The sequence below is a fragment of the Dermacentor variabilis genome, chromosome 9 (genome assembly GCF_050947875.1).
Source record: "Dermacentor variabilis isolate Ectoservices chromosome 9, ASM5094787v1, whole genome shotgun sequence".
Taxonomy (NCBI): domain Eukaryota; kingdom Metazoa; phylum Arthropoda; class Arachnida; order Ixodida; family Ixodidae; genus Dermacentor; species Dermacentor variabilis.
This window is the reverse complement of record NC_134576.1, coordinates 19,940,426-19,953,797: the sequence shown is the minus strand read 5'-3', so window position 1 is coordinate 19,953,797 and position 13,372 is coordinate 19,940,426. Positions and strand designations below refer to the sequence as shown.

Below are 13,372 nucleotides of genomic sequence, written 5' to 3'. Positions count from 1 at the left end.
TCACTTATATCGATTCTCACAGTTCATGGAATCCGCAAATTGCTTGTGTTCTAGTTTGCAATCTCCATATTGCTACTTTGCTAAGCTAACCTACATCTTAAATGGAAAGGAGCCTAAACAAGCATCTTAAAATAATACAGAACAATCTTTTATGCTCATTTGTTTTCAAAACATTTTTTAGGAAACGGAATTTGCGTCAGTTCTTTCATGCCAGTACAAGAGTTACTGGTACTTTGATCCATAAAACAACTGAATCTGCCCAGAAAAAGAATGCCAGTTACAGCCACACTATATAGTTGTCCATTCTAATCCAGGCTGGTGGCGAGTGCTGGAAATCTGCGTGATGCCCACCGCCTCGCTTTCTTTGGCACCAACGACAGGCATGAAAGTCTATAGGATGCTTTGCATAGGACAAAATCAGCTATTCATGTCACAGCGTACATGCGACTAATGTACGAGGTGCTTTCTTTGTGCAGCATTTTTTTTCTCATTCTTATATGCTCAAATAAAATGAGATCACTGAAAGTGCTGATAGGCCATATCTTACAAATTTCAATCATCAAAACAGTGTTTTGTTTTGCAATTGCATGGCTGTGAACGCTACAGATTGTAAAGTGGCAACCAGGTGACCACAGTCAACACATTGGAAGGCAGCGGTTTAAAAAGCTTCTTTTCAGACAACAAAATTTGCCAAGCTGTGTCGGAACCCAATTTTCTTCAGAAGCATTTCTTCAAAACAGTGAAATGAAAGCTGCAGCATGAAAAGCTACAACACATGCCAAGTCTACATTAGAATTTTCAAAGACAATGAGGTGCTTAAATGCTCGCTTCTGTTATAAAGACAATAAGCAGCAGGTGAACATAATTCAAGCTGCCAATTAAGGTCCTTACAAAATTAATGCCTCATGTACAATTTAAGGCACATGTAGCCACCTGACTTTCTTAATTGTTTTTCATTTAAACTAATTACGGGGGAAACATTGTGGACTGTTTTTGCCAGAAACGAATATCTCAAAATTATTTTCTGCTGCTTTTCATAACTGCAGATACATTTAAATTATATGCCAAGACAGAGTGGATATACAGCAGAGGAAAAAGATAGTACACATAGGCACTTGCCTCGTTCTTGCTTTGGCATTTCTTTGCGTCGTGCATATATCACGCAATATGTTAAATCATCCAGATAACTGTTACGTATATACTGTCATGTTTCTTAAACAAGGTGACTGCTGACTTACTCTTTACAGCAGCCACTTTATCCGGTGTTGCTTGGAGTTTGCCGGATGCCTCGGACATTGTACGGCAGGCCTGGCCGGTCAGGCTTCTTTCACCTGCTTCTGCTGGTGTCCATAAATGTCGTGCAACATTTATTGTGCACTTTGCATCACATGTGGATTTTAATATGTAATGCCACTTGCTCAGTGGCATCACGTATCCCACACGAATCTGCACCTGCAATAGATATGAAGTGATTTTTTTTCTGAGCTTGTACTCTTAACACTAAAACACGTCTGTATAAAACAATATTATAAAGGTTAGCTCCTTCGATTTCTGATACAACCCCATAATTTCCAACTTCTGCACCTCAAACAAGTTTTATAAAAACGGGATTAAACCCAACCACACCAAGAAATTTACTTTTTTGTAAAGGATTAAACTTATAAAATTTTCCCACATTAAGGGTAGCAAACATTCATATTTCACAGTCTAACCTTGAAATTATGAAATCGATAGAGAAAGCAAAACAATCGTTTCAAATAGGTGCAGCGCCACGCAGAGAACAGTGCAAGAATGGAGTGCCATCAAGGTTGCAAGCAGTGTCACATGGAGAACAGCGCGGTGCATGTGACTTAGAGAGCTACGCGTGCCAGTCTCCAAAGACCACCGCCATCATACACTACATGGCATTGTTCTGAAACCCACAGGAGACATGCCTTGAAAGTGTGATTACCCTTGCATGGTTGAAAAGGAGTGAATTCCCTTGTGGCTTCTGAAATCCACACTTGGCAGCTATATTTTCGTCATGATTAAACTGCAGCGGAGGATGCGCCAAGTCCCGTCACCACTTCAAACTTACGAACTTGGCAAGCGCCCTCCTTTTACCGCGGCCAGGTTTGAAATGTTTCTAATGAATGCATTGTTGTGCCAAAAGGAACATAAAGACTTAGGAGAGAGAGTAAGAAACGACGGGTCAAGCGCTGAACTTCAACTTATTTTATTATTACAGCAAAGCAGGGAGAATCAACAAATGCGCATACGCACATCAGTGTTGTCTAGAGCGATTACAGTGATGTTTTCAACAGCTGCATCACGTCAAACAGAAAAACAGATATCACTAATACAACTCATGCCTCTCTTTCATGTGATATGCCTATTTGGTGTGCCAGTTTTCTCTGCACCACGCAAGTTGGATGGACTGTGCCCGTGCATAAGTCACGTTAACAAAAAAGTCAGGATGCCAGAAAAACCACACTAGACCATATGTGAAATGTGTCAATGACCAGGCCCAGGAGCATGAATTGTCTATAATTAATAAAGGTAATGCGCGTAGCAGGCACGTGCCAGCCACTACTACACGAGATTAAGATACTTGGCAGAAGTGGCAATACATAAAAAAAGCATAAAAGAGAGAGGCACGAGTTGCATTAGTGATATGTCTGTGTTCCTCTTTGACAACGAAATGCAGCTGTTAAAAACATCACTGTAATCGCTCTAGACAATACTGACGTATGCATGCGCATTTGTTGATTCTCCCTGCTCTGCTGTAAGAATAAAATCAGTTGAAGTTCAGTGCTTGACTTGTCGCTTCTTACTCTCCCTCCTAAGTCTTTAGTTTTCCTTTTGGTGCAACAGTGTAGTCATTAGATTTCAACCAACTCTGCTAGCAACAAGTTCTACTTGAAATGTTCGTTGTAACAGCACAGCGCTATTGAATATGTTCATTATATGTGGACGCAGTTTCAACAAGCATGCTTAGAAAATCGTAAATTAATGCAATGAAACGTGGTGATTTGAACCAATAATTCGTTATATCTGGGAGTGTTATTAGCGAGAGCTGTAGTGTACATGAATCTAAGCTGCGAGAATTTTTTACATATGGCGCTCCAGTAATAGCAAAAGTAAAGGCATTTGATAAACTGCTAATAAGCCATCCCTGTTTCTCACTTTTTTGCCACACTACTCACACCCTTTTCCTGCACTACAAAGTGCAGCTAAAGCTAGGAGTTGCATTGCACGGCAGAAGAAAGCATCCTCCGTTCCCAGCCCCTAATCCCCCTCCCCGTGAAGCTGGCTGAATGGAAGCTTCAGTGTTGCACAATGGGTGAGCCCTCCACCATTGTCGGAAGACAAAATTATTGGAAATACCTAAACCAGGGTTTCTGCAGGTCTCCGAGAGAAAAGTTAAAGGACATTCAAGGACTTTCCAGGCCCTGTGAAAGCTTTTTCAAGGGTGCAAGGTCCCATGCAAAAATAGGAGATAAGATCAGCATGCGGATCTTATCTCCTAATGTTAAAGTGTCTATACTGCTTAAATAAAAGGTCTGACGTTTAGTGGTTGTGCTCAGCAATATCTGTGCCTTACCGTATGCCCCTTTTTTTTGTGCTGATGACAAGTTTCCCAGTTCAAGCTAAACCATTATCGACCTTTAACTGTCCTCCAAGTAACAAACGTGAGGCTGACTTCTCTTGAGGCCGAAGTGTGTTCAGAGTCAATAGTGCACAGTGAAACCTCGTTTCTATGAACACCACATTAACAAACTTTTCAGAAATCCCCTGCCGACTTCTTGCAGTTTCAATGTAAAAATATTTCAGTACTACGAACTTCAGAATACCAAAATTTTCAGAATAGTGATCGCTATTCACTTTTCTTGTGATGTTAACACCTCAGTACTATAAACTAATGTTCCGAAATGTGAGGATTCTTAGATTTCCATGTATTCTTCACAGCAGCCAAAACAGTAGGCTAGCAGACAAGGCACAGAGAGTGGACATCACGGCGCATGGGTTCGTCCCGAAAACCGTGAGACGGGACCAGAGAAAAAAAGAATGTAGGCAGGTGGAACCGACGGCGCATAAGGTTTTGCAAGCACATGCTCCGACCAGAAAAATATCGCCTAGCAACGGAAGCATGTCTCTTCCTTTTTTCACCCTTCTTTCTGTGCACACCTTTCTTCCGCGCTTCTTTCTGCGGTTGGATTAGCTATATGCACAGTGAAATGTAACCTCTGTACTCATGGGGATGTCACACGGTCACAGTTTGCACTTTCTAGACAGTGTTGTTGACGCTTGCTTGCACTTTGACATAGTTCAGATGTCTGCCTCGAGCGAGACACTTGTGGTGTACACGGCAAAAAATGTGAAAAACAAACAAAAAGCAAGAACATTGCGCTTTGGGGACGACATAGAGCTACATTTTTGTCGGCAATTTTCTCAGCGTCAGCGTCTTGTTTTGCACACGTCACTCTTACTATACAGTGCTTCATTGTGCACGGCAGCGGAATCTGTGGAAAATACCTAGCAGCAGCACATGGTCAGAGCCTACAGCGACGTTATTGTGAATAGTTCGTATGGTGACAACTTGTGAACTGATAGGTTGATGGGCGGAATGGTTAATTTTGGGGCTTTCACTATAACGATCTTTCAGAGTAATCAACAATTTACCGTGGTCCCCTGAATTTCGTTATATTGAGATTTCCTGTATAAGCATTCACCTCACATTCCTTATTTGTGGCAATAATCGATGACACACGGACCTTTTTTTCCTGACATTCCATTGGAAAGCATATCTATGAAGATTTAGTCATACAGAAATTTGGCCTCACCTCTCCATCAACAGTGGAAAAAAGTCCACCAGGAGGGGATGACGGCCCTGGGTCCACTGCACTAGGCAAAGTAGCGCAGAGTGCAAGTGCACTTCCGGAAGTTGGGGCCTCCGCTACGGTGCCTGGCACGTTTGTGGCCTCCACTGCAAAAAATGACAACATTGATTGAAACATATGGTGGTCATAGCAGGCTTTCAGTCAGAAATCATGGGAGCATGCGGACAAACATACACATAGGCAGACTGACATGATGCTGCATCTGATGGCGGTCGCAGGCATTAAGCACAGTCATTTATGGTGTCTAAGGTTTATGACGACACACGACGTGCATACGCAAATTGTAGATGCAGTAAGCCACATTGATGCATGCTCTCAGCGAAAACTGCATCACACGTGCCATAATACCAAACCCACAACCTTCGCGGGTGCGGTTGTGGGTTCAGTTCCCACCTGCGGCAAGTTGTTTTTTCATCCACTTTAATTTCTATTAATTTATCATTTCTTCATTTCATTTATTAAGCACAAATAATTTCCCCTATGTTGTCCTTGGTGCCAATGTTTGTTCGCTTCTCATGATATGACTAATAAAAATCAGGCCCCTCGGTTAACCGCCTTTCTTTTCGTTCATTACATAACGAGGGTCTCGAATCCGGCTACCTTGATACCTTCAGGTAGCATATGTGGGTTTATTGACCAGTTGCCTTCACCCAAAAAGATAACGTTCTCGTGACGCCTGCGGCGAAAAGGACGTTCCACGTCCACTGCCATGGTCTGTGAGTGGTGGCACTGGCTAACATTCCCAGGGTTCTACTAGGACACATAAATACCGAAGAAAGAGGATGGGGAAACAGCGCCGCGGTAGCTCAATTGGTAGAGCATCGCACGCGAAATGCGAAGGTTGTGGGTTCGGTTTCCACTGGCGGCAAGTTGTTTTTTCATCCACTTAAATTTCCATTAATTTATCGTTTCTTTATTTCATTTATTAAGCACAAATAATTTGCCCTATGTTGTCCTTGGTTTCAGTGTTTGTTGGCTTCTCATGATATGACTAATAAAAATCGGGCCCCTCGGTTAACCCCCTTTCTTCTCGTGTCTTAAAGAAAAGTGGTTCAACGCCACGCTACCCAGACGAACTGTATATATGTGCAGTCGAGATGTCTACTAGTCTTGCGATCATAAGCATGTACAGGCTCGGCCACTCTTAGGGGGAACACGGCTCCCCATGGCCGCGCTTCGCGGGGCGCCAGTGCATCGAAGCGAAGCAGCACAGACACACACGGACCTGTAGGAGGCACTTCGCGTCGTCTGCTACAGTGCTGGAGCGCGCCGCTCTGGCTTTGCTGTAAAGTAGACTTCACGAGACCCAGGTGACTGAGCGACCGAGGCGGCGTTGCGGGAAGGCGCACTTCACTAACTGGAGCATTTTCCAGCTGGTTCGGTCTACGACTATCAAGGGTCGCCTCTACGCCCCAGCCTAACAAAGAGCGCGAAAAAATGACTGCATTTTTACCCTCATCACTTATACAAACATGCTAAGTGATTTATGTGGTAAGAAGCTTGTTTCTGTTAATGTATATTGATTAAGCAGGCTGTTCACAAGCCGTAGACCGAACCAGATGGAAAATGCTCCAGTTAGTGAAGTGCACCTTCCTGCAACGCCGCCTCGGTCGCTCAGTCACCTTGGTCTAGCGAAGTGTACTTTACAGCAAAGCCAGGGCGACGCGCTCCAGCACTGTAGCAGACGACGCGAAGCACCTCCCCCAGGTCCGTGTGCGCCTGCGCCGCTTCGCTTCGATGCGCCGCCGCGCCGGACGCACTGGTGAGCCGTGTTCACCCCAAGAGTGGACGAGCCTGTACATCAGACCGAACACGTGTCGTTGCGACTCAAACATTTATCGCACAAACAATAAAGGCCTGAAAGTCCCACAGTACGCTGATCCTTGTGTGCAAGTACCTTTTAACATCGATGTGGCAAAAAAGCATGATAAATGTATTGAGTTTAATGCTAGATCACTACACGTTGAAATTAAGATGCTACAGAGACCCACGACAGAACACTGTTCCAGCGCTGATCTCACATTTGCAAGCAGGCTGTGTCATGTTACGATGGCAGAGTCTCTGACCGTCTACCCTAGCGATCACAATGCAATACTATGCGAGTGTGTGTGCACGTAATCAATGGCTACACGATCTAAAGTAAAGGCTGTGGAATTTAACGAAATGTGTCTTCATTCAACTTCAACACTCAAAAAATGCAATCCTAAACAAGATCAAATCACATATGCGTACCATCGGGTCGCTCAGCACTTAATGAGTTCCTTGCGTGGTCATTGGCTTTGGACTTTCAGTTTGCATTGGGGAAAGCTTCACATTCAACCAACTTTCTTTCAGAAAGCGGCTTTTTTAAAACTGATTAACACTGCACGGGCCCAGAAAGAAAGGCCAGTCGACAATCCAAAACCAGATAGCCACACAGAAATAACAGTACCTTCATTCAGAGATGCTGGTTTGTCGGTCACTTGGCCTGCAGTTTGTTGAGGCAGACCTGAAGCCTCTGTTGGCTGCCGGTAGCCCACAGACAGGTTGCTCATACACTCTACCTGCGCACAATCCCTTCTGGCATGTGCACTGACTTCGGCGTCCTTCTCTTGGGCTTTCCCCCGAGCAACCTCTGCATATAAATTCATTAATGCACTGTTCAGGTAAACTGCCAATGAATGACTGCTGTACACCTAAATCTGCAGAAAAAGTTTATTACTGCCTGCCACTGCTTCAGCAACATGAAGAGGTCATAAATTGAGTACACGAAGTTAGTGCACACCTTCTTCATGCCCCAGCATGAAGAACATGCCATCATGCAAGGGTAGCGATGTAGGCTTGTTCGTAAATCTTGACAAAAGGGAGTTAGAAACACCATGACAAAGGAAGGCATGGTGAAATCCACAGGCACTACTATCACCAACGGTGCTTATTTCCTTGACCAAGCTGAACTGAGGTACCATCAGTACGAAATGTCACTGACATGATCAATCTGCTCAGATTCAGTTTGTTAGGCCAGTGGCTTCAGTATTTCTACCTACAATTACTTTGATAATAAGCTTAAACCAGTAAACTCCAAGAACAATTTTGAGAAAGTCACCAGGTATGAATAGAGAATGCCAACAGTGACAATAATAACAAATAACTTGGCATAAAGCAAGGGTTATCCTGGATATAAATATAAATAGCAATTTTTATGACCGTGAACTGTGTGTGAAAAATGCACAAAGAAGCAGCTGGGAATTTCACAATCGTTTTACATGCTGCAGGTCATCTAACAAACTATTAAAATAATTAAATTCTGGAGTTTTACATGTCAACCATGACATGATTACAGGGCACACCATAGTGGGGGGACACCAGATTAATTTTGACCACCTGCAGCTCTTTAATGCACACTACTGCACAAAACATGAGCGTTTTTGCATTTTGCCCCCCCCCCCCCCAAATGGGGCCACCGTGGTCGAGATCTCATCCTGCACCCTCGGGCTTAGCAGCGCAATGCGAAAGCGACAACGCCACCATGGTGGGCTGTCTAGCAAAACATAATGACTAAGTGAAATTATAAAAAACCAACAAATTATAGTCAAGGAAAGCATAGGGAATTACAGTCAAGGAAAGCATAGGGGGCATTTCGGTGTACATTTAATTTAAATGTAAAATGAATAAATAAAAAAAAATAAGTGGATGAAAAAACAACTTGCCACTGGTGGGGGCCGAACCCATGACCTTTGCATAATGCGTGCATTTACTGCATGTTGTAGGCTCAGTCCCCACGAGCAGCAAGTTGCTTTCCATCCCTTACATTTCCCATTGCTTTACCATTCCTATACTTCAATTAAAACTACAAATAATTTCCCCTACGCTTTCATTAACACAATTATCTGTTGGCTTGTTATGGCTATGATACACAAAATTAAGGCCCCTCGGTTCCCCTTCTCATTCAAGTGCAATATTGTGATTTCTGCTAAGAGAGCACCAGAGCAAATAGATCTATAAAATCATTGTTATTTCGTCCCTTATGCAGATGCAGACGTTTCTATGGCAGCGTTGCACGTAGCTGGCATGATGAAACAATAGCTCATTATCCACACAATGAATCTTTTTTTTTAATATCTAACAGGAGCATATTCTTATTCATTGCAAAGAAGTACCAGCAGCAAGAGGTCATAAGAAAGTGCATGTGCTCTCCAGCACTCATGGTAAAATTACAAGCCAATGAGCACCAATCTGTATAAGCAAGCAAAGCCCCTGCAATTTGTTAATGTGCCTCCTAGCAGAAATTTGATCATGGTGGTCACTATTTCCTGTTGCAGGGTGATAGGCTACCTGAGAAATGCATAACGTACTCACCAATCTTTTCCAGCAATGCATTGGTGAGCTTTTTATTTAGCTCTCCGGCTTCTTTGAGCTCGAGCTTAACTTTCTTAAGCTCCTTCGCCTGCTTCTCAATTGTGGCTTTTAGCTGAGCCACCAGCCCTTCCGTTTGCGATTCACTGGACTGAAAATTGAAGTAGTGCAAAAAAATATGGATCACTATAAAATACTGAGTACTGTGCTTCTGGCCATTTTGCCACATAATATGGTTCCAAAATAGTCCTCAATGTTTTGTTCCTACCTCATGCTGGTGCAAAATTCTGTCGTGCAGAGCCTCTGTGGCTGCCAGCCGCTGCTTTTTGGCATCTCTCGGTGTTGGCTCCTTCTACACAGGCAGGATCAGAGTAGGAATGAAATGTTACCTCAAGATTAAGTACCTATAAACCTATAAGCATATTTGAATATAAAGCATTCTTTGTCTCATTCTTTACAATTCGTAGTAGGTAGGTGCGTAGGTTCTTGTCTCTCCTCGCTTTAAAAAAAAGAAAATGTGGCCCAATGGTGGAATCACACCTCTACCGTTGAGCACAGCAGCTTGGTGCTTCAACCACTAGGTCACAATCACACGCATGCTTCTCTTGTTCTAAAGCCAGCCAGCTCTTTGAAACACTCAGTGCATGTACCACACACCTGTTCCTTGTCTTCTTTCTCTTTCTCTATGACCGCTCGTTCTTTAGGTGCCTTGCTGTACTTTCTTTGGGACCGGCCCACTTTTCCCAGTACTCTTTTCATAGCAGTTTACGCAATGTAGAAACTGAACTTCGTGACTACCAGGCTAATCATATTTATCTCTTCTCTGGAGTACAAATTCCACCATTTTCACTCTTCACTGAAGTACAAGTTCCATCATTTTCGCATACCCTGCATGACATAGCCCTAAGCCTCAACAATTATGACAGTCGCCGATGACATCACAATCAGTGTCTCTCCTTAGTTTGCCCACTACCGCAGAACCCAATAATTGCCATATCCTAAAGATGCGACAAACAGCCAGCATTGGCAATGGCCGATCATGCCATTGCTGCCTTATGATCCTTTGCAACATGGTCATCGTTACGCTGCTGTCCTCACACATGCATACACTCAATACCCACACACAACTACTCAATTTACAAAAACTCACTCATCCACTTGGTTTTGCTCAGTTGAAATGCTCAATAGGCAGGTAGCTGAAAAATGCTTTGCATAACATCCGAATTTCACACTGAATGGTATCTGCACAACTTCTTAGTAGCTGACAATGCAATCATTATCTCACTGATATCTTGCTAAAGCTTCGAATGCCACGTAACTAGCATACAAGGTCCTGGTGGTATCAAGATATAGTGGGAAAGCAATGACTAGACCTTCAAATTACTAGTGCTCAGAAACACTCACCCTTTGCTTGCGAGGTCCCAGCTGATCTTCAATTTTAATTAATCGGGGAAAAGGTTCCCTCATTTTTTTTAATTTGGCATTCAGGACTTCCAGAGTGTCTAAAACCAAAAGAGCACCACAGTTCATTGGTCACATTTAACTGCAGTCAACAGCCAAGATCAAATGCATGCAGCTACACATAGATGTACAACGTAACTGAAAATTTAAGAGTCGCACTGCAATAAGCTGGCCACAATTATATTTATAACAATTTCCTTGAACTACCTTTCTTTCACTCATATTCCATGATTACCCAAATGGTTGCCGAGACTAACGGCCACTGTACTTTTCAACTCTTTTTTGCAGACTGTAATGTATAATCAAGGTCAAATGAAATTGAAAGAACAAAATGTGTGGCCGAAGCGTACCTGTAGGGAAAGAGCATGCCGCTGACCAGTCATTGTGCATGGCTGCTTACACTACTGCTTTGTTCAATGGTCGTTTTACATTTCCCAGTTCAGCAATGCCATTTTCACTTGCCAATATAGTTAGAGTGCATACAACTGTCACCACTCGTGCTGCGTGATATGGCTCGCACATGCCCTGCTTCCTAACCTGCATCACTGCTTTTGCTCCCACAATCAAAGAGCTCCAAGTTTCATAGCACCAGGAATACATTTGCACTGCAAGAGCAGCAATGATGCAGGAGGAACAACGAATCATAACTATGCTTGTGCCACATGACCCCACTGTTCGCATTTTCCTCACTATAAATAGTACCAATTAAGTTGTTGTAGTTTGTAAATTAGTAGGATAACAAAAGGAAGAGAACAAAATTACTGCTGACTGCCTCGTAACTTTCCAGTACAGTCTCCTGAACTTCAAGAGAAGTCAGTAGTCTGCAAAGCAGCAATCTATTTTCAGTGTTCATACAGGTCACCAAAGATCTGTCAACAAATTAGCCTGAATTTGCTTATTCATAAACAGCACAAAGCGGAAAAAGAACGCCGGCGTTCGTGTTGTCCTCTTCTCGTCCGTGTTTAATTGTGCGCTGGAACGACGTTTCATAATGCCAATCACAACCAAATGACCCAGCTGTCCATACTTAGGAAAAATTGTACATCTTACCAGGCCTTGACCAGCTTAGCAGTTACTAACATTAACTCGGACAATCATGACAAAGAATGATCAGGCAGAGAATGATCCCAAGGCTAAAGAATGCAAAACAATGAAATATGAAAGATAAATAGAAAAAGTTTTGTTGAAAACTTATCCTCAGACCTGTTTGCAACAACCTTAACGCTCAGGAATAAGGCATTGACGCGGAAGTCCTGGCCATGCAGAATGAAATTCCTGTGACAGTCGTTTCGCCTAACTGTCCACGTATGCATGACCACATGAGAAAGCAGCGATTTCATGAAAAGCAGAAATAGGCTGGGCACGTCCCAAAAGATGGGCATGTCCATCTGTTGAGGTTACGCGAGATTGCGCGACGTCGGCGCAAGCACACAATACCGCAGTGCAAAGGTAATACGTTAATGCCTTCTGGTACGATGCTAACACCTCACTTGCACTTCAGGCGCTCCTTAATATCATAAGAATGAGGTACTACACTGCCGCTTTCGAACAAAATTTCCACTGGGCCCCTTTACTAATCCCTGCGGTGGTTCTCGCAAACTTTTGGTAAAGATAACAGCGCTGCCATGTGGACCAAAAAAAAAAGCTAAATATGGGCAGCCGAGTATCGATGGAAACTTCATAAGACCAAAAAACTGCGCAATGTAATAATATAAACATCTGCAAGCAAGGCTTACTCACCTGCGAGGGCATGAACAAAGGCCGGGTAGTAGCCTTCTGTGCTTCCATCTTCGCTGCACCAGTGTGCTTGATATTCAGTCGTTTTCGAGAAATCTCGCTCATCTTCCGGCTCAAAAGATTTGATGAGCCGCACAGGTAGTATAGCTCGATAATTGTCGCGATATTTTACATATGCAAACATTGTAGAGTCCGCACGCTACACCACGACCAGACGAGACACAACACACACCCTACACGGCTTCGGCTACAACTTTGTCTTCACCCGTCTACGACGCCACATGCATGGACACCCTTCAACCCAACGTTGCTTCAACCCTGCCTTGATGTACGGGATCCTGAACATTTCGCTGCATGCGTTCTCAAAAAGATTTTGCGCTCACCGCTGTACTGTACTTGCTAAAATTTTGCAGGGCGATCGCATTTTGGTGTCGACTTCGTTTAGTGTAACACTTGATACAGTTAATTCACTAGTTTTTCAGAAAACTACATATTTGCCTGTGCGTATGAAAACACAAGAGGCAGCCGCGAAGCGACAAGCATAAACTTGTTTCGCCGCCTGCTGTCAGTTGCAGAAAGCAGCGTTTCAGGGAGGACAGTCGCCTGTTCCAGGAGCGGGAAACACGTGGCAGCCCCTCCGGAAACGCTGCTTTCTGCAGCTGACGGCAGGCGGCGAAACAAGTTTATGCTTGTCGCGTCGCCGGCAGCAGCTTGCATCCCCATAAACGCAGGCAAATTTGAATTTTTTTTCTACAAACCAGGCAATTAACTGTGCCAAGTGTTATACTAAACGAAGTTGATGCAAAAATGCGATCGCTCTGCCATCGGGTTCTCTGCAAATTGCTCGCGTGCGTTGTGACACACGCACACATGTGCATGTCCGTAAGGACATTGAGCATTTGACGAGTGCTTCGAAAGAATAACACTATTAAATACGTAGTTCACTTCTTGTTTGCTCATTG

The 13,372-nt window shown here is 43.5% G+C and overlaps 1 protein-coding gene across 1 annotated transcript; it reads right to left on the bottom strand.

The window, feature by feature from the left end:
- Nucleotides 1-1,897: 1,897 nt before the first annotated feature.
- On the bottom strand, nt 1,898-12,461 carry LOC142558271 (uncharacterized). The gene is made up of 6 exons (XM_075670425.1): nt 12,414-12,461; nt 9,481-9,564; nt 9,216-9,363; nt 7,312-7,494; nt 4,824-4,966; nt 1,898-1,912 (listed from the first exon to the last, which is right to left on the bottom strand). The coding sequence occupies exons 1-6, from the start codon at nt 12,459-12,461 to the stop codon at nt 1,898-1,900; spliced, it is 621 nt and encodes a 206-aa protein (XP_075526540.1).
- Between the last annotated feature and the right edge of the window lie 911 nt (nt 12,462-13,372).